At 37.0% G+C, this 21,474-nt stretch overlaps 2 protein-coding genes across 7 annotated transcripts in view; one reads left to right on the forward strand and one right to left on the reverse strand.

The window, feature by feature from the left end:
* LOC126413160 (cytosolic purine 5'-nucleotidase) overlaps positions 1-11,875 on the forward strand; it is a 465,386-nt gene extending 453,511 nt beyond the window's left edge. For all 3 annotated transcript variants that reach the window (XM_050083065.1, XM_050083058.1, XM_050083072.1), the window contains exon 12: positions 10,952-11,875. In XM_050083065.1, coding sequence (XP_049939022.1) covers positions 10,952-11,083 — 132 coding nt within the window. In that variant the 3' untranslated portion in view covers positions 11,084-11,875. The remainder of the gene's footprint in view (positions 1-10,951) is intronic.
* Positions 11,876-20,318: 8,443 nt separating this feature from the next.
* The window catches only part of LOC126413216 (protein FRA10AC1 homolog), a 62,778-nt gene continuing 61,622 nt past the window's right edge, over positions 20,319-21,474 (reverse strand). For all 4 annotated transcript variants that reach the window (XM_050083116.1, XM_050083139.1, XM_050083124.1 and 1 more), the window contains exon 5: positions 20,319-20,702. In XM_050083116.1, coding sequence (XP_049939073.1) covers positions 20,428-20,702 — 275 coding nt within the window. In that variant the 3' untranslated portion in view covers positions 20,319-20,427. The remainder of the gene's footprint in view (positions 20,703-21,474) is intronic.

Genomic DNA, 21,474 nt, shown 5'->3' on the forward strand with positions numbered 1-21,474 from the left:
CCTGGTGATATTATCTTAGCAAAGGAGGGGGAGGGGCAGTATTTTGGGAGACTATGAAGAGGAGCAGTGTTTTAATGTCCCATCAACAGCGAGGTCATTATGGGTGGAGCACAAACTGAGATTAGGAAAGGATAGGGAAGGAAATTGGCCAGGCCCTTTTAAAAGGAATTGTACCAATTTAGGGAAATCACAGAAAACCTAAATTGGTGTGGCCGGGCAAGGATTTTAACTATTGTCCTCCTGAAAATGAGTTCAGTGTGCTAACCACAGCACCATATTGCTCAGTGGAGAGGCTATTGTGGAAAACGTGTATCCCATGGACTCCTAAGAGTTAACAACAGCTTATGTCTGTGAAGCAAAAATGATTAATTGGAAGAACATTATGTTTACCCTAAAAGAAATAGACAGTCACCATCATCAGAGAAATTTCTAACTCTGTCGCAAAAAGTGCACTATATGAAGCACAAAACATTTCTTGAAAAATTCCTTCAGTATTTATGCTCTTTGCGCATTTTTGCAAAACATGTATATCTGCAACACACATTTTTCATTTTTATTAGAACATTTAGATGGTCCAGTACAGATCCAAAGCTGCACAAAAGCATTTAAGGGCTGCTGCAGAAACCTAACTAATGCGTATTGCACTGATTAAAAATGTGCATTTTTTAAGAAGTTCAGTTTTATTATTTTGTTAGTGGTTTAGCTGTAGTTTAAATATGTTCAAAATTTGGTAGAATGGAATAATCAAAAACACACTTAATCAATAAATCTTGCAGCATTTTGCTGATTCACTGAGAATTATTGAAGGGTAGTTATGTAACAAATTAATACCATTACATTAAAATTATCACTGAAAAATTATTTTACCCTTTATCTACTTGGAGAATGGATATTATCAATAGAAAGAACATCTCCCACTTCTGGAAGTCAATATTGGTAGAGAGTAAAATACATAGTGCTTACTTTAAACAAATGTAGAATAGATACGGAATGTAGAACTATGAATGGCTATTATTATGTTGAAGAACTAACTAAATAAACTTTTAGAAGCATGATGTGAGTAAGCTTTCTTTTGTATGTCATTATCATTGATAGAACTGGGTTTCTATTTTATTTCTGCATGCCTCTGATGCTGTTGTCGACTGGCACTTAATGAATTATGTACTCCATGCTTTTCTCTATTACACTGAAGTAATTTACCTATTTATTTCCTGTATATATTAAAATAGCCCTTCTTAGGTGTTTTCTCACTATTTATTTAAGATTTCTCAGGTTTATAATGTATTTGTTGTGGATTAAGTGAAGGATTGAGGAACACTACAAACAATGTGTATTACTCCAGGAAGAAGTTTCATTCAAAAAGGAAGTGTCTGATACTTTAGAAATTTATTGAGCAGATAGAAAGCTGCTGCTGTTTAATTTACATTGCAGATACTTGTGGCTTGTGTTCATAATTATCTGTACTTGTTTGTAACAATGGTGGCCTGGAGTTGCAGTAGGACATTGGAAGAATGATTAGAAGGAACTCAACTGCAGTTATTAAGTTCATCATTAGTGGTGTGAACTGTCACCATTGTGTTATACGTGGCCTTCTGTATACGAGGCGCTGGAGATGAAGATAAAAAATGTAATATGATAGCTACATGTATCTGCTTTCTGCTCAGCTTTGTACATGGCCACCATTATTTTCTAAGCATTTCTGATTCAATTTAAGAAGTTTTTTAATCCCTCTGACTGTGTGTGTGTAGGGGGGGGGGGGGGGGGTTAGACAATCCAGAATTAAAGTTGAGAAGAAAGCCATTTCTTGAGGTGTAGGAAGAGCCAATGGCTATTAGGTGTGAGGAGGGGCCATGTGAAGAACTGAATCTGAGCATCTATCAACATCTGATGATGTCATATTCGACACAATTTCTCAATAAAATTATGGTACAGCATTGACTGGGACAAGTGTGTAAATTCCACAGAAAGTAGGCTAAGCTTAATAAGTTAGTCACTGTGAATGGTTCAAAGATTTTTTTTTTTATTAGAACCCAGTATGTTGTACAGGATGGCAAATTTAAAGCTGAAACAAAATTAACATCAGGTGTGCCTCAAGGGAGGAAGACAACAGTAAGACAACAGATGTTCTTAGTCAACTTAAATGATATATGGATTGTGTCAGCAGCACTCAGACTGTTCATTGGCAATGCTGTTGTCTATAGAAGCACGTCATCATTGTATTGTGGTAAGAAATGCAGGATGGCTTGCATAAAAATATCAGCATATTGTACTAAATCACAGTATGGTTTCAATGTGAATAAATGGAAAATAACATCCACAATAAAGAAATAGAATTCAGTATATTAGTGGTAAGCTTCTGAAGTCTCTAACTACTTAAATGCTTACAGATAACACAGTGAAGTGTACAGAACGGAATGTTCACATTTAAGTCAGTAATAGGGACTAGTGAAACCAATTCTGAAGTACTGCTCCAACAAATGCAATCCTTATCAAGTAGACATGACAGCAGACATCATGTGAATTCAAAGATGCACTCCTAGGACCACAACATATCAATATAGTCCATACAAAAATGCAATGGTGACACATGGGGAACTTAATAGGAATATCTTGGAGAAAGGTGACATTGCTAATGCAGAACTGTTTTGGGTAAATTTTGAGACATGGTAGTCGAAGAAGAATGTACAGTTCTTTTGCTTTCATTGTGAATCATACGTAGGGTCTTCAAAAATAAGCCCTGTACACAAATGAAATATGGAAGAATGGTTGCCATATAGGTACCAAGTACCCTCTGCTACACACTGTAGAGTGGCTTCTTATATATGCAGCTGTTATGAGTTCCCTGATAATAGATGGAATGAATAGTAACAAGAACGGAGTGTGCCAAATCCTCTTTGTTCACTGCAAGTGAATAACAATATGGAAAGGCTAGACTGTTGATCACGACATAAAGGAGTTGTTTAGTCAGACACAGGCACATTGAGGAAGAATGCTGAAATATTTTTAACTTTCAGGCATAGTTCTTCTTCAGAAGTAGAAAATTCATGCTTGTTGGACAAAAACCATTCACATATACATGGCAACTGCCTACAGCACTAAGGCTTGACTGCGGCTACATCTGATGGGAGCAGCAGTCTAGCTAGGGTGAATATTTGGCATAAGAAACAGCATGGGGTTGGGAGGGGAACAAACAGCAGGGTAGGTGAGGAGGAAGACGATAGCGTTGCCTTTGCCTGTGAGATGGAGGAGGGGTGGGGAGGGAAGTGAGAGGGAACAGGGAAGGGACAGGAAGTAGGAGAAGTGGAAAGGATTATGTAGATTGGTTGGCGGGATGATGGTATGAACCTATGTGTAATACTGGAGTGGGAGTAGGGAATGGGAAAGGAAGGTGGAGAATGGGCTAGTGAGGGTTGATGCCAAGGGGGGATATGGGAATGTGTTGTAGGGAAATTCGGGAAAGCTGGTGTTGTTGGGAAGAATCCAAATGGAACATGCTGTGAAGCAGTCATTAAGATGAAGCACATCATGTTGGGCAGCACATTCAACAGCTGGATGGTCCAGCAGTCTCTTGGCCTCAGTTTGGCAGTGGTAATTTACGTGGGCAGGTAGCTTGTTAGTTGTCATGCCCATGTAGCATGCAATACAGTGGGAACAGTAAGTCAGTAGGTACATGGTGGTTTCCACAGGTGTTCCTGCCTATGACAGGGTAGTAGATGCCAGTGACATGTCTAGAATGCGCTGATTCTATGTGGGTGTGACAACTAAAAAGCTGTTTATCCGCATCAGTGGTCACTGGCAGACTGAGACACAAGACGGGTTGGCCACCCCGTTGCAAACATGGCTGCCCAAAATTATGTGCTTCATTTTAATGCCTGCTTCAGAGCCTCTGCCATCTGAATTCTTCCCACCAACACCAGCTTTTCAGAATTGTGCATGTGGAAAGTCTCCCTACTACATGTCCTTCATTCCTGTACTCCCCCCCTGCCGACCCCAACCTTTGCTAGTCCTTGTCCTGCACTGTCCTATCGCCTTCTCTGCTCCCACTACCTTTCCCCTTCCTACTATCCCTCTTCCAACCCCACCCGGCACAGCTATCTGATGCTGCACCTAACAACCCTGTCCTGTCCCCACAACATCCCTGCACGCTCCCACCATCAGCACCATATTCCTCCCTTACCTTGCTATCCCTCTTCTTTATCCCCATTTACCCACCCTAGCTAGATTGCTGCTGATTTCAGACACAGTCAGTCGGGAATTATACCCAGAGATAGTGGCCATGTGTGTGTGTGTGTGTGTGTGTGTGTGTGTGTGTGTGTGTGTGTGTGTGTGTTTCCTACTTGTGAAGAAGGATTGTGACTGAAAGCAAAAAAATATTTCTTACATCCTCTTTTCGTTGTGCATGTCTGCGACTCCAACACCTCTGTGTGATGTGTAGTAGTCTACCCTTTCCACATTTTGTTATTCCATCCTGGACTTCCCATTGTCTGAAGTAGAAATAATGGTAATTTGAAGATGTTGTTGTTGTAATGGTCTTCAGTCCAGAGACGGGTTTGATGCAGATCAGTCCAGAGACTGGTTTGATGCAGTTCTCCATGCTACTCATTCCTGTGCAAGCTTCTTCATCTCCCAGTACCTACTGCAACCTACATCCTTCTGAATCTGTTTAGTGTATTCATCTCTTGGTCTCCCTCTATGATTTTTACCCTCCACGCTGCCCTCCAATACAAAATTGGTGATCCCTTGATGCCTCAGAATATGTCCTACCAACCGATCCCTTCTTCTAGTCAAGTTGTACCACGAATTTCTCTTCTCTCCAATTCTATTCAATACCTCCTCATTAGTTATGTGATCTACCCATCTAATCTTCAGCATTCTTCTGTAGCACCACATTTCGAAAGATTCTATTCTCTTCTTGTCTAAACTGTTTATTGTCCACATTTCATTTCCATACATGGCTACACTCCATACAAATACTTTCAGAAACGACTTCCTGACACTTAAATCTATGCTCGATGTTAACAAATTTCTCTTCTTCAGAAACGCTTTCCTTGCCATTGCCAGTCTACATTTTATATCCTCTCTACTTTGACCATCATCAGTTATTTTGCTCCCCAAATAACAAAACTCATTTACTACTTTAAGTGTCTCATTTCATAATCTAATACCTTCAGCATCACCAGATTTAATTCTACTACATTCCATTATCCTTGTTTTGTTTTTGTTGATGTTCAATTTATATCCTCCTTTCAAGACGCTGTCCATTCCTTTCAGCTGCTGTTCCAGGTCCTTTGCTGTCTCTGACAGAATTACAATGTCATCGGCGAACCTCAGAGTTTTTATTTCTTCTCCATGGATTTTAATTCCTACTCGGAATTTTTCTTTTGTTTCCTTTACTGCTTGCTCAATATACAGATTGAATAACATCGAGGATAGGCTACAACCCTGCCTCACTCCCTTCCCAACCACTGCTTCCCTTTCATGCCCCTTGACTCTTATAACTGCCATCTGGTTTCTGCACAAATTGTAAATAGCCTTTCGCTCCCTACATTGTACCCCTGCCACCTTCAGAATTTGAAAGAAGTATTCCAGTCAACATGGTCAAAAGCTTTCTCTAAGTTTACAAATTCTAGAAACATAGGTTTGCCTTTCCTTAATCTATTTTCTAAGATAAGTCATAGGGTCAGTATTGCCTCACGTGTTCCGACATTTCTACGGAATCCAAACCGATGTTTCCCGAGGTTGGCTTCTATCAGTATTTCCGTTCGTCTGTAAAGAATTCATGTTAGTATTTTGCAGCTATGGCTTATTAAACTGATAGTTCAGTAATTTTCACATCTGTCAACACCTGTTTTCTTTGGGTTGGAATTATTATATTCTTCTTGAAGTCTGAGGGTATTTCACCTATCTCATACATCTTGCTCACTAGATGGTAGAGTTTTGTTAGGCCTGGCTCTCCCAAGGCTGTCAGTAGTTCTAATGGATTGTTGGTTTCGACTTAGGTCTTTCAGTGCTCTGTCAAACTCTTCACGCAGTATCATATCTCCCATTTCATCTTCATCTACATCTTCTCCCATTTCCATAATATTGCCCTCAAGAACATCACCCTTGTATAGATCCTCTATATACTCCTTCCACCTTTCTGCTTTCCCTTCTTTGCTTAGAACTGGGTTTCCATCTGAGCTCTTGATATTCATGCAAGTGGTTCTCTTTTCTCCAAAGCTCTCTTCAATTTTCCTGTAGGCAGTATCTATCGTACCCCTAGTGAGATAAGCCTCTACATCCTTACATCTGTCCGCTAGCCATCCCTGCTTGGCCCCATTTTGTACTTCCTGTCGATCTCATTTTTGAGATGTTTGTATTCCTTTTTGCCTGCTTCATTTACTGCATTTTTGTAATTTCTCCTTTCATCAATTAAATTCAGTATCTCTTCTGTTACCCAAGGATTTCTATTAGCCCTTGTCTTTTTACCTACTTGATCCTCTGCTGCCTTCACTATTTCATCTCTCAAAGCTACCCATTCTTCTTCTACTGTATTTCTTTCCCCCATTCTTGTCAATCGCTCCCTAATGCTCTCCCTGAAACTCTGTACAACCTCTGTTTCTGTCAGCTTATCCAGGTCCCATCTCCTTAAATTCCCACCTTTTTGCAATTTCTTCAGTTGTAATCTACAGTTCATAACCAATAGATTGTAGTCAGAGTCCACATCTGCCCCTGGAAATGTCTTACGATTTAAAAACCTGGTTCCTAAATCTCTGTCTGACCATTATATAATCTATCTGAAACCTTTCAATATCTCCAGGCTTCTTCCATGTATACAGCCTTCTTTTATGATTCTTCAACCTTCTTTTATGATTCTTGAGCCAAATGTTAGCTATGATATAAGTTTTGAAGATATATAACCAAAACGGGGGAGGTGCAGGGAGTGTGAAGAGAGCCAGCAGTTTGTCTCTTGCAAGTGAATGATGAGTGATGCATAAGACCCTTAAAGACAGAAAATAACTTATTTTTAGCTTTAGCACATGCACCTGCGCATATCACACACCTCTGCAGAAGCACCTTACTAAAATTTCCCTTATTACCACCTCTGACTGCAGTCTGATTGTTTTAGAGCAATGACTTGGGCACTGAGTAATGCTTGTTTTATTATTTTTTGGAGAAATTACCTTAGTTGATCATACACCTGCTCAATAATTCTTTTATCAGATTCTATCCTGTAAATCTTTCCTCTGTATATGCCACAATGTCCTGGATATTACCATTCTATTATGGTTTGGGCTTCCCGCTTCAGGTTCCACGAGGTCTACAGGATGTTGATTTGGAAGGGTGCTTGCTTTAGAGCATCCTAATTACTTTCCCAGCTTTTTTGTCTCAGTACCTGGACAGTATTGTAATAGTTTTACGCCACATATTAATACTTTGTAGTTCTCCTTTCCAGAGATAACTTGCTTGTAACACATACAAACCTCCATCATTGTAATTTTTTTAATGCTATAAATCTGTTCTCATCTTTCTTTCCAAAGCTTAGAGCCTTTCATCCTTTACAGAAACATTAACACGAGTGATTAGAGGAGGCAGATACTGACCTCTGAGACAAGCAATTTATTGTCTCACATGGTTGAAATAAAAAAAAAAAAATGTATCAGAGAACCTCTCGAGTGCTCTACTAGCATCTGTTATGTGTGTATTCATTTCAGTTTCCTTTCAGATATTATTTCTGTAAAAGATGTCTTAGATATTTAAACCACTTGGCTCTTTTGATGCTGAAATGTCAATGACAAGGAAAGTATCTGCTATATGTATGTAGGCTTCTGCAACCAGTGTAAATTTTATTAAAATCTTTCTGGATTTACTGCTGCATCATCATATCAAATGCTTAAAGTGATAAACATGGTCATATTCTTTTGGTTTCCTAAGGGATAGACTAATTTAGCTGGTGTGTTAGTGTTCATACCATAAGACAATTGATGTCAGTTTTCTGAGATGCCGAAGGTAAAGCTGTTATCAAATCGAGTGTTGGTTTGGACACTACAGTGCTTTGCTAGGCACGATTATGATGGAACTAGTATGTGGTCGCCTTCTTCTGACCTTTGAACTGACATGTCCAGCCAGTCATAGGGGGAGCTACAGGATAACAGGGTCTCTGAACCACGGTGGTTGGTCCTAAAGTACCCATGGCCACTGCTAGAATAGAGGGAGTGCATAATATGAGAAGGTATTAATGGGTTATAGAATTTGCTGTCAATTGGTGGTCCATTGTGAATCAGTGATAAGCAATTGGGGACCGAGTTTCCCTGCTGTTAGTAGCACAAAAGACTTGTGGTAATTTAGGGCCAGTAAGTTCTTAGAAAATTGGCATTGGTGGTCTTATAACATACATAAAAATGTAGTGTATTGAAGACCACCTCCCAGTTAAATCAATCTATATCCAGGGGAAGGCAGCTGCAATGCAGGCAAAATATATGTTATTTTTCATTTCCATGTAGATCCACTTTTGAACATTTTATAATATTTTTGCATCTTGAGTCTCTTAGTGGCACTAATCACCTGCATAAGCAACCTAATGATTCAATTTAATTCCATTAGTATTTGTTTTAAAGGACTTCCTGCTTTAGTTGAGGGTTAACTTTAAATGCTTTTCCACTGGTGTCATGATTCTGCAGTAAGTTTCTTCTGTACACCTCAATACTAAACAGATTAATTTTGAGCATAAATCAAACTCTTTGAAAATATTTACCAATGTTTGGCTATCATACAACTTCTGACATACACAGTGGGAATAACGATTCCTGTATTACATTCAGAGACATTTTCTGGTGTCTTAAGTGGGGAAAGGTAGCTTACTGCCATCGTTTTTTGAAAGCCTCTCTAATGTCTTCCATGACAGATGCCAGTCTTTTTCAGGAGGCAAGTAGGTAATAGTTTGCGTATGTGACATCCAGTAGAGGAATTATCCTGCGGTTGTCCCAGACAAAGGCATAATTTATCTTTATTAAGAGACATATGAGGGCAGTCTGTAGATATAGTTTCTTTTCTTTCTGTAATTTCCAGAAGTGATTTTAGTTCCTGTAAACCTCTCTCATCATGCAAATGATCTCCTTTGCATATTTTGCTGTTCTTCAGGTTCTTGATTGTCTTGTTTTTTCTTTGTAAACCTATTTAGATTCTCGTGTTTTAAGGTGACCAAAATGTTTTTTTCCTTATTAAGCCTGTACGTAAAGTACATCTCTTTCTAATCTTACAATCTCTGTTTCCTTCCAGATACTAATGTGCTCATCTTTGATTTCTGTATTGTCTCTGATTTGCACCCACACTGCTTCTGCCATTCTCATGTCCAAAGCTCCTCTTTACATATTTAATTAATCCACTATTTGATGGTCTTTGTCTTTTTTCCAGAGTATTACATCATTTATGTTGGTATCGTATACCTTCAAGGAATTGTATATTTTCTCCAATTGGCTGTAAAGTGGATACATATGCATTTAAGGAGATAAGATTGTGCCTGTTGATAATATGCGTTTGGCATTGGAACTATATGATCTGTGCTCTAATGAATGATGCGTTAGGTATAGGTCTTTGTAAAATAATTATAGCCAAATTCTAAATGAAAATTTTATTTCCCTAGATTTATTCATTGAATTTTTGAATTTTCAGTAGACACTTTTAACATTCCATGTTCCAAAAGCAAAGTCCTTATTCTTATGCTGAGGTCTGTTCAATAAGCCACAGTCCTGATTCAGAGGCTTAATATTGAGTTTCCTGCCAGTGGTTTCAGTGTGGCTCAAGCTTCTCCTGTTTTTCCTACTTTTGGTGTATTCCCATTATTTTATTGTCCTGGTACTCCACTATACCTGTATGGCATTTTTTTATGTGCCAAATGAGGAAGTGATTGATTAGTGCCTTTCAACCTCACACAGGATAAAGAAGAATTTTTTCTTTGGTATGGCTTAGTCCAGTTAAACAACATTCCAAAGTAATATTTTTCATCCTGAAATCTGTTCTCAATCCCTAGAATATAGCTTTCATGACATGAGAATTCCCATAAAATTTTACTATATTCCTATTCCTTTTCTTAAGGAAATGGGACACTTAAAGTAGTAAAGGAGTTTTGCTATTTGGGAAGCAAAATAACTGATGATGGTCGAAGTAGAGAGGATATAAAATGTAGACTGGCAATGTGTTTCTGAAGAAGAGAAATTTGTTAGCATCAAGTATAAATTTAAGTGCCAGGAAGTCGTTTCTGAAAGTATTTGTATGGAGTGTAGCCATGTATGGAAGTGAAACATGGACGATAAATAGTTTGGACAAGAAGAGAGCAGAATCTTTTGAAATGTGATGCTACAGAAGAATGCTGAAGATTAGATGGGTAGATCACATAACTAATGAGGAGGGATTGAATAGAATTGGGGAGAAGAGGAGTTTGTGGCACAACTTGACAAGAAGAATGGATCGGTTGGTAGGACATGTTCTGAGGCATCAAGGGATCACCAATTTAGTATTGGAGGGCAGCATGGAGGGTAAAAATTGTAGAGGGAGACCAAGAGATGAATACACTAAACAGATTCAGGATGATATAGGTTGCAGAAGGTACTGGGAGATGAAGAAGCTTGCACAGAATAGAGTAGCATGGAGGGCTGCATCAAACCAGTCTCAGGACTGAAGACCACAACAACAACATCTTATTAATTAGGTGTAACAAAGTTTTGATCTTTCACAGAACTGTAAATATTTCAATCAGATCTTTGTTCTTCTGTTAAGTGCGAACCATTTTGTAACGGTTTATTTAACTTCTTATTATTCATTTAAAAAAATATTTGCATGTTTGTACATAATTAGGTAGTGTTAGAACTTTTAGGATATCCACATTTGTAAATGCATCATTTTTGGTTGTTTTCTGATCACTAATACCTGAGAATTAAGAAACTGAGTTATTTTGTTTTCCTGTGTGTTGCAGTTTATGGAACGGCCGCAAGGTCAGTTACCACATCCAAGGCCAGAAACTCCTCGAAGTGTAACACACAATCATGATGAAGACTACTCAGATGAGGAAACTGACAGCAAGTCATCAGAAGAAAAGGCTGGTTGAAAGTCGTATTTTTGAGGCTGATTTTTTTTTTTTAAGGCATGCTCAAACATGTGGCTACCTTCTCACTGAAGACACTGAGTTTGATATGTACTGACATTAAAAGAACAGACTCTGACTCTGTGTTGAACTGTGGTAGCTAATTGTGCATATGAGTGTATATTAAGGGAATGTGAATGACAGATTTGTCTGTTTAAATGGTGCTGAATGTAAATGACTGAAATATCTGACTTCAAATACATGATGAGTAAGAGATTTAAAACTTAGTGCCCATAAACGTTTTTATTAATTCATAAATGTTTTCATATCTCAGACTTGAGTTGAAATTTAAAGCATTTTCCTGAAACCCAAGTCATTCCTTACATTTCATTTGACACTTTCTATTTGTTTTTGATACATATAATGCAAAAGAAATAGATATTTGTAAATTGGCATATAGGTTAATTAAACGCATAAATATTCAGTATGAACAGCAAATATGTTAAACTGCATTAAATTGGGATTCCGTTACTTTCACATAGTTTATTGCATTTATTTTCAAAGAGCAGTATCTGCTGCTAAACATAGCTTATGAAGAAAGTTACTTCTTTCTTCAAGTGTGCTATAGGGAAAAACCTTTTGTTTTCTTTGCATTCCTGAATTTGATTCCACCGCATCATTTTGGAGTTGACTGTGTTACTGCCAAATTACAGCTTTAATATTTGCATAGATTTATTTGTTTGCATTAAGTCATCACTACTGTTTTCTTTTATGTTTTTAATTAACTGGAGCACAATAAAGAACATATATTCTGTATGTAGTTAATTTCATGTATATATAAAGCATACACATTTTACCAACAAATGCACAAACTCATTATTTGACTGTAGGCTTGTTTCAAGTTTCTCTATGCAATTTACCCTTTCTTTTTTTATGATATGTTATGATAGGAAAACCCATGAGAAGTAAAACTGTAATAAAAAGAACTGAAGGTTTTGTAAAAAAAAAAAATGATTGCATTTTAAAAAGGCTGTAACATTAATCTGCATTTCTTTTCCATTTAAAATTGTAAATGTTTTCTAACAACCACATTTTTTGTGTCTTCCATTACAATTTTTCATGATATCCTAATGGCATTGTTCTTACCTTTTGATCGGGATCCACATAAGATGATAACTTGCACAAACATCAGTGAACAGTTAGTTTCATATTGCAGCCACCATGTATATCAAGGTTACTTTTTACTTTTCAAGAAAGCTATGTTTGTTATTTATTTTTTGATATTTTGTTTTGAGAAAATGATCCTCAGAATGAAACTACAATCAAATACAACGAGATAAAAATTCTATTTATCAAGTAGCTGCAGACGTCATTTTTGTGACTTTCTGGTTGTGTTTTGTGAATTTATCTAAATATTCCTTTTGTAGAAGTATTTTCTAGTCAGCAAGGTGCAGTCTTAGATTAAATACCAGCTGCAACTCATTGATATAACTCATAGTATGTTTTTGTGTGTGTGTGTGTGTGGGGGGGGGGGGGGGGGGGGGGGTATTCAAATGTCACTTCCACAACTGTGACAAGATGATAGATTAATAATACTGAGTGATGCGGACAATTGCAGAACATGGATCTCCACGCAAGAAGCAAACTTATCAGGTGAAGAAACATCTGCACTGCAAGTTTACACTTAACTTGATTGTCCACTTGTGACTGCTGCTGCTTGCTAAGCTGAATTTTTTCTGTGTGTATTTGAAGTAGAGCTGTTTCACAGCCCACAGAAAACATTTTTTGTGGGTTGTAGATGTATAGCTAACAATTTTTATTCAATAAAAGCCATCTTCAGGAATATGGATTACCAGATAGCCTTAATCAAAATTTGAAACTATGGAAGTTTTCTGACACAAAGTCATTGTTACCTGTAGCATGACAGATAGCACATTATTTGTTTATATCATTTTAAATAAACATTTTGTCATAATTTTAAACATTCATTTGCTATCCTCATACAGCCTGTGAAGGTTTGTGATTTTTCTTGCACTGAACTTTGTGTATTTTAAGTGACCTGAAGCAAAGAAACATGTAGATGTGCAAAAGCTTCCACTTTTATTACTGCATTGTGCACTATGTACCATCCCCATCAACCTGTGTTTACCCACAACACCTTAATGAGTTTTGTGTTTGTTCATGGATAACTATTAAGAAAAGCAGTTAAATGAGATGAGGGCACCCTGACATGGAAGACAACGCAAAAGAAATAAAGATACCGTACATGATCAAGCATTGAACAACTCAGAAGTGATGAATTTGAACCAGAAACAGAGCATCTCCTGCTTAGAAATGTGATAGCCACTGCCTCACTCATGTTTATTAATTGAGTTTGTGTTGGTTGGCATTATTATTATTATTATTATTATTATTATTATTTTGCTGTGTGATGCAAGGTGAATGCTGAGAATCTGTAAAAATATATAAATAATGATTGATGTTGGAATAATTTGTGCTGGTTCCAAAGTTTTGAAACATTTGAATTTATGTTCATCTTCAACACATTTTTCATTATATAAATGGTACATAACGCTGATGTTCAATTCAGTTCAGGACTCAAGAATGTCTATTAGGTTTTCTGATCAAGAATAATGTGACTGATGACATGGAAAACTTTTAATGTGGGACTGAGTATGACTGATTGTATCTTCTGCTGCTTTATCGGAAATTAAACCACTAACAGGCTCCTCTCCTTTCTTTACTTTTTGTGTACACTCAATCATCCTGCCATTGGAAATTAGGAAAGTTCTCAGAAAATACTCTTTGCAGACTTTAACTGAATATTCTGAGCATGTAAATAGTATTTGTTGATACAGACCGTTTGAGGTTGGGATCCTTTTTTGTGCTCTTCTAGCTGCAAGAGATTCTGAACTAATTAGTCCACATAGGTAGGCATTTTGAGAGTTAAAAGATCCCATTTTCCAAAAACTATCGAAAATTCTTTTCCTTTCTTCTTCAGTTATTTTTGAAGCACATTTTAGTCTACAGTGGCAAACCACCATTACAAAATATTTTGTAGGAACTATTTTGCCTTTCTGGCATGGCACTGTATGCTTCTTCATGATTCCTTTTCAGTTTAGTCTTCTGTCTTCTATATTCTCTCTGTCATTTTCTTTTACATGAATTCTGTTGCTCATTATCTTCATTAGACTCACTTTTGGATAGACGATATTCTGAAGTACAATGCTCTTCATCTGTGATTTCTCTAAGCCTTTCTGAATTATTCATTTTAGCATAAACATAAGTCCACACAAACCTCAGTAACACCTATCAAATAGTCAAGTAATAGTTTAGAGAACAATATAATAACATAAAACTCAGATAATGTTATCACACGAAACATATCTGAAAACAGTTTAGACAATGATTACAAAGCTTGCCTCGAAACAGTTTAGACAATGCTGTAATACAAAACTTATCTGAAAACAGTTTTGAGAACTTTTCTGCAAAATAAAGACAATAATAATAATTGAAAGAAACTTCCAGATGGTGGGACAGAAAATCTAATTTTGTTTCATGTCACTGTAGTACAAGTCAGACTTACTTTACTATGCCATAACATATAAACGATTTCACAGTAGAACTTGTGGTGCCATCTTTGAACCTATTGTGCATACGAAGACATACAACACTATGCCATGCAACAGAGTGCAGTTTCCATCACATCTCATAGAATGAAACTCATTTTCATCAAAACCTGAATTACACCATTGGTGCCATTAATCTCTTCCTTTCCACCATTCACAAAGAATTTTCTTCTATTTCTCCTGGGCTATCTACCACAGATAAAATGCTGTGAATAGTAAATCATTTACAAGCCTTGTCTTCTTTATAATTAGATTTATTGTTCGGTATTGTTTATTATCGACTGTGCCTAATATTTTTCATACCAGACTTGCATGTACACACACAAACACTTTCCTAGTGGTGTAATTCCATTGCAAACATGAAATCAACTGTTTTCGTGACACAAAAAACCTTTATAATTTCAATATTGCTCGTTTAACTCTTTTTGCATATGGCCTTACTTCCACACTCAATAATTCATAGTATATTAATTCCATTTTCACAAAAAATGTGAATGTATCCCTGATAATCAGGATTCTGGAGGGATTTTGAGTTGAACAGATTAATGCCTTTTTCTTGCAGTTACCTGGTGGACTTACTGAAAAATTCCACTTTAACGCACTGCACAAATATTCAAAAAATATAGTTCAGACTGAACCCTACATTCTGCTTTTTCGACAACTCGAAGAATCATCTCAACCTAGAAAACTGTTCTCTTACACAGTGTGTGTATCATAACTGCCTATCTTGGGAAGAGATCAGTACTGAAAACTAGATGAGAAACGGAGATGTGATGTCAGGCTGAAATTTTGTCTCATTGTGTGTAGTACCCTCAGATGTCTCAATTGGTATCACTACTGACTAACAAGGAGAGGTCCCTTGTGGTGGAAATGCCTTTTTGAAACCATTTATAGTAATGCTGGTTAAAGTCCCAGGTATCACAGCCTGCGACCATTTACCCTGGTGGTCCCTTATTTGTGAGAAATCGAAAAAAGAAAGAAAAAAAAAATACAGAGTTTCATGTGATAGTCTACAGTTTTTAAAAAGTAATGTAATACAGGTAGCTGGTGTAGTATAGCTGTTATTGTACAGACATCAAATGCAAAGGGTTGTGTGTTCTAATCTGATTAGATTAATTGAAGTTCTTTTATTTTTAAATCTTTATTGGAATGACTGACCATTATTTTTAATAAATTTGACTTAAATGTAATTTTTTGTTTCTATTCCTTTGTCACATCATTTTAATCACTTTTTCAATTGCTCTCTTTTTATAATTATTTTTCCACTTGAAGTCTTTGTTCATGTGAATAAAATTATTTATATGCAGTAACATCAGTTCTAATTTCTTCCATTTTATCATCCTATATTTTGTCCATGTTATTGCACTCATTCATTCTTTCTATTCCTCATTTTGCTTGAAATTTGTTTTCTGTTATAATCCTTTTTATGGTTTAAGCTTTCATTTGCATTGTTTTGTCTATAGAACAATATTAACATTCAAGAAAATTTACATGTTTGACACCATCGCCGAGTCAGTATAAATAGTTTATTTTGTCTTTTAACCGATAGATCAGCATTTTGGAATATTTCAATATAATGACAGATAGATAAAAATAATTAAATTCACATACCAAAGATTCCAGCTGGAAAAAGAATTGCTGGAAGAAAAATGAGAGCAATTGAAGAAGTTAATATAGCAATTAAAATTATGGGACGAAGAAATAGGTGTAAAAAATTACATTTAAGCCAGTTAATTGAATAAAAATAATTATCAAAATAATTTTGATACAGATTTAAAAATAAAGAGGCATCTTGTGAGATTCGAACCCATAACATCCTGCATGTGAGGCCTGTACTATAAGCATTACGCTTACAAAACTGATCTGTATATCACTACTTTTTTTACAGCTGCAGTGCATCACACATAATTTTGAATTTTTTTTTCATCCATTAGTTGCAATCAAGGGACCTTTGTGGTCAATGACTGCAAGGTGTGATACCTGGTACTTAACCCTTCAATACCATATAGGTAGTTCCAAAAAGTCAAGTCACACCCCTGGTGACATATACTTGTAAGATTGGACTCTGGCGTAACATTTCAGCAAGTCACTAATATTACGCCGAATGTCCAATGGACTTCTGAAGTTAAAGGGATGTTATTTGCTTTAGGGTCAGCAGAACAATACTACACATAAGTTATGAGAAAAGCAATAAGAAAAGTAAGAGTTGGTTTAGGGTGTAGAACAGCAATAAAGTTCAGGACAAGTTTGATAAAATGAATAGCTAGTGTTAGCAAAGTAATACAAAAGTTCAACAACTATAAAAGGATTTTGTAATTGACAGTCAGGTAGTGATTTCTGTTTCATTTTGTGGGTACTGGCAGTTTAAAATAGCCAAATGAAGTAAATAAAAATTTGTTTGGGGGAAGAAAGTTGGCTATGCACTTCCAAAGGAACCATCCTGGCATTTACCTGAAGCAATTTAGGGAAATCATGGAAAACATAAATCAGGATAGCCAATGTGGGTTTGAACCATCATCGTCCTAAATGCGAGTCCAGAGTATAAACCACTGCACCACCTCACTCGGTAGAAATAAAATTTAGTGTTGACTGTATCAAAGACAAAAATGGATGTGTATAGAAGATGGATTTTCAAAAGTGCTATTTAGAACAGAGTTCTTACAGGAATCTGTTGTTTTAAAGTATTTATACCTTCATGATCTTAGTTTTGGACAGATAATAGTGAAGTTACCAAGAAACTTATTGGAAACAAGTATTGCTTTCAACTACATTGGGACACAAAATTGGCAGACATCTGGCATGTGTATTCCAAACATATTCTGTAATCTTTCAGTTATTCCAAATCCACAAAATCTACAGGAAACATTTCCCTTAAATGTCATTTAAAAGATGCGCAAGAAACTAACACAGTATTTAACTAAACTTATATTTCTCGAAGATAATGGTATATCTATTAATAATATTAACAGCAAATCATGCTAGTGGTTTGGTTTAGAGACACCACATTAAAATGAGCAAGAGGTGCTAGACAGGAACCTTTTTTTTTGGGGGGGGGGGGGGGGGCGTAGGACGTACTCGCCGCACCAGGCTGGTCTGTAGCAGCAGCACTTCGATGTGGCCCGATCGGCGGGCAGCATTTTCAACAGAACACAGTGAGGCATACAGAATGTCTCCCCAAAGTGAACAACACCGGGAGACCCTGTTTTTATCTCAGCCATGCCACCCTGGGCTCACGAAAGGGTCATGCGTGACATTGCCAGCAAGAAATGTACCTGTGCGAATCCCCCAATCCACATTTTTTGAGCTTGGGACACAGGAGCAGAATGTGTCCATTTAGACGCTGATACTCATTGGTTAAAAATTTGTTAAGATGTTGCAATTGGACAGCCGCAGCTGCAGAGCGGCAGGCTGCACTAGATTTTGGTAGAAATGGGACACTTGTATTTCAGCATCCATCCGATGAGGGCACAGTACTCTGTACTGGGCGATATGGGGTAGTTGTGTACCTTATCTGGAACTCCAGATCATTTCGTGGAACTATGTTATGTACACACTCCACTGTGGTTGCAGCGACATCATACCTGATCGTCATAACAGCATGATGAACAGTCGCCTGCGGACCTCGTCGTGGAGCAGAATAGGTAATATACGCAGTTCTGGCCGCAGCACAATCAGCCTTGCAGTTTATAAACGTGAAACGGGTGGCCACTGAGCCATTGATCATCACAGCACTCTCTCGCATTGTTTCTGTGATTAGATACTAATGGAAAGAACATGGTATAGAATCTTGTGCTCATTCAGTTAAGGGGAAGTGCAAATCCGCATTGCTTGGTTTTATAATTGTAGAATCTTTCTATTAAGTTATTAATCTAGCCCCACACAAAAGACATCACCTCCTTAATGAGTATATGTAAATTCCTTTGGTGGCATTAACTTGATGTTAATAATTTACATGCATAACCACTTTCTATGACCTCACCCAAACTGATTCTTCAATAGGGACCTGGATTACATAGTCAGATGTCATTAAGTGCACAAGAATTGCATTGGGGAAATTTATAATAGAATTCCAATTTCAGTAAATGGTTCATTTGCATATCACCTCATGGCAGCAAAGGAGAAGTTGGAGGTCGCTTCCCAAGACATGTGGAAACTGGCAGACTGCATCCAGCTCACACTTTAAACAGACAACACAGCAGTCTTCAAACGGAGCATGAACACCTGGCACTTTAGTCAACACCTCCAAGTTGCAATTAACAGCATAACCATGTGGGCCCTGTAGTGATGCTTGGCTTTCAGTGCAGGCGAAAACCAAACCATTATCAGTAGCTGGTGGAACACCCTGGCCAACCAACAGTCCATCTACATTCATGGAAACCCAAAGTGATGAATGGAAGAGTTAAAGGAATCATAAGAAAAGACAAACAAATATAGTGCACCAATCACCAAGTGAAGTAGACGTAAAAGTTACAGACTCCAACACAACTGGGGTATCCTGAAGAAAACCCTGAAAGGATGCCACTAATTATTGCCTTGAACTGACAAATGTTAATGTAGCTGGTAATATAACAATTCATCATATATTGGTGACATTCTGGTCTTTGGCTACAAAGCCCCTAAGTGAATACAGTCACATTTTGCAGAATACTCCTATACAAATAAGATGCACATTTATTACCTTAGTACATATGCGTGATGTAGAGGTGAAAAAGGTGGTGAAATTCTAAGGTGTGGTTTCATGATCTCTGCCTCAACATGATACAGTTCACACAGAAGTTCATATAGGACATTTTTTTTATTATACTGTTTCCTCTGCAAGGATCGGTTTGCTTAATGATAAACTCGTAACTATTGTCACACTCCCAGAAGATAAGATTTATACTGCACAGCACTGTAAGAATGCCGCTTTTCTGGAAGCCGCAGCAGATCTGCTTTGTTGTCAATCATGGCATTTGCCAACGTTTTATAAGATGTAGTAAGGAAGGTGATATAGTAAGAAGTCATGAGCTGTTGGAATATCACCATTCCTTTTGTACACTTTATTAATAAAAACTAACATAGTGCACATCGTTCTTAAGCTGGACCTGATGCTCACATTTTTCATTTAGTTGCAGGAAACTGTATTCTGTTTAAAACAGTTCATTAACATGGTGCCATTTTGTCCTGGTTAAGGACTGAGAAATGATTATGCATTTTCCCAAATCAGATGCAAAAAGTAAAATTTTGCTTTCATTGTGGGAAAGTGAGATGTAGCGCCTCTTTAAATCTCAGGCAGAAAGTGATCTTTCTTCTTCCCTCTCTCTTTCTAGCACAACAGTAAGAGTTTACATAAAAGTACAGCTACAGGCACTTCTTTTTATATACTCATGGCTTTTTAAATATTTATTACAATACTAACACCGTGTGATAATTATGAAGTTGCTTATGATGCTCTCTTTTAGCTACACTGCTAAAAAAGAGTAAACCAAAGTGGCATATGTGCATAGATTTGGCGGTACCACATTATACTGCATGGAAAGTCAAATTTTCATGGAATATTGCTTCAACATGCTTGGTTTGGTTATTATTCAAAGAGGAGGGGGAGGGGGACAGGAAAAGGGATCAGCTTTGAAAGCACAGAAGTCAGTGAATTGACATATTTAGCATATTTTATTCACATAACAAGAAAACATTGCAACATTCATACATGATATATCACATACAAAACACTGTGAGGGCTGTGCCACTCACATGCTTATATTACATGAATAAATCCTCTAAATATTCTTCAAACTCTTGATCTCTAGTTTTCTCTTCTGTTCCCTGATGAGCCTCTCTCCACAATGCACTTTCATCCTCTTCTTTTATTTCTGGATTTAATTCCTGGTTCAAGTCCGTATCATCATCCTCATCCTTTCGCAATTTTTTATGAGGTTCGATTTCAGGAAGACCTTTAAGTCTTCTTTTTTTCTTACGTGTAATTTCACGCCTTTTATGTTTGTAATTCAATTTTTCTGAACACTTGGTACAAAGTCCTGCAACAGAAAATGTTGATACATTACAATAAAACTTAAAATATTTAAATGGCTAACATATGACTCATGTGGACTGTTCTTTTTTGGAAATTATTTTTCTCAGCATAAACTAGATCATTATTATTAACTGTGTTTTTTCACCTGTTTTTCCATTTTTATACTGTTGTAATTGTAATGAATTTCCTTATGAGTCTTAAAGACTGTTTCTATCTCTTGTTCACCTGCCATTAAGACCTCTCTTCAGAGTATACCCTTTATAATAAGGATCCTACAACAGACAACTTAATTCCTTCAACAAATATGCTTTTGGATTCCCAATCTATATTCACACATTCATTAATAGTTTCAAGTTATGCCTCCACTTTTGATTCCTTACACTACACTTAAACCGAATAGTTTTTAACCTTTACTTTCCAGAGTTAGTAACAAATAATTTTATTGAATATTTTGCAGGCACTAATATTGTATCTTTGGCTGATTTCTATAAATTCCAGTTCACTGTCAACTACAAGGCACGTCATCTACCACATCCCTCAAAAACTAGCAACTACTGCACAACGATCACCTCAAGAAGCTATCCAAAAATCTAGTAACCAGCTGCAACATGAGTCTTGTTTCCTGTGGCTGCCCACTATCTTTCATACAGTTAGATCCTTCTGACACTCCAACAGTTTCCGGCCACATCTTTGCCTGCCCACCACTTTCCTTCAATTCTCCTCCCCCTCCCTCCCCAATCTCTATCATCAAAAGGAAGATTTAAAAATTAATATTA

Source organism: Schistocerca serialis, chromosome 1, assembly GCF_023864345.2.
Source record: "Schistocerca serialis cubense isolate TAMUIC-IGC-003099 chromosome 1, iqSchSeri2.2, whole genome shotgun sequence".
Lineage (NCBI taxonomy): Eukaryota > Metazoa > Arthropoda > Insecta > Orthoptera > Acrididae > Schistocerca > Schistocerca serialis.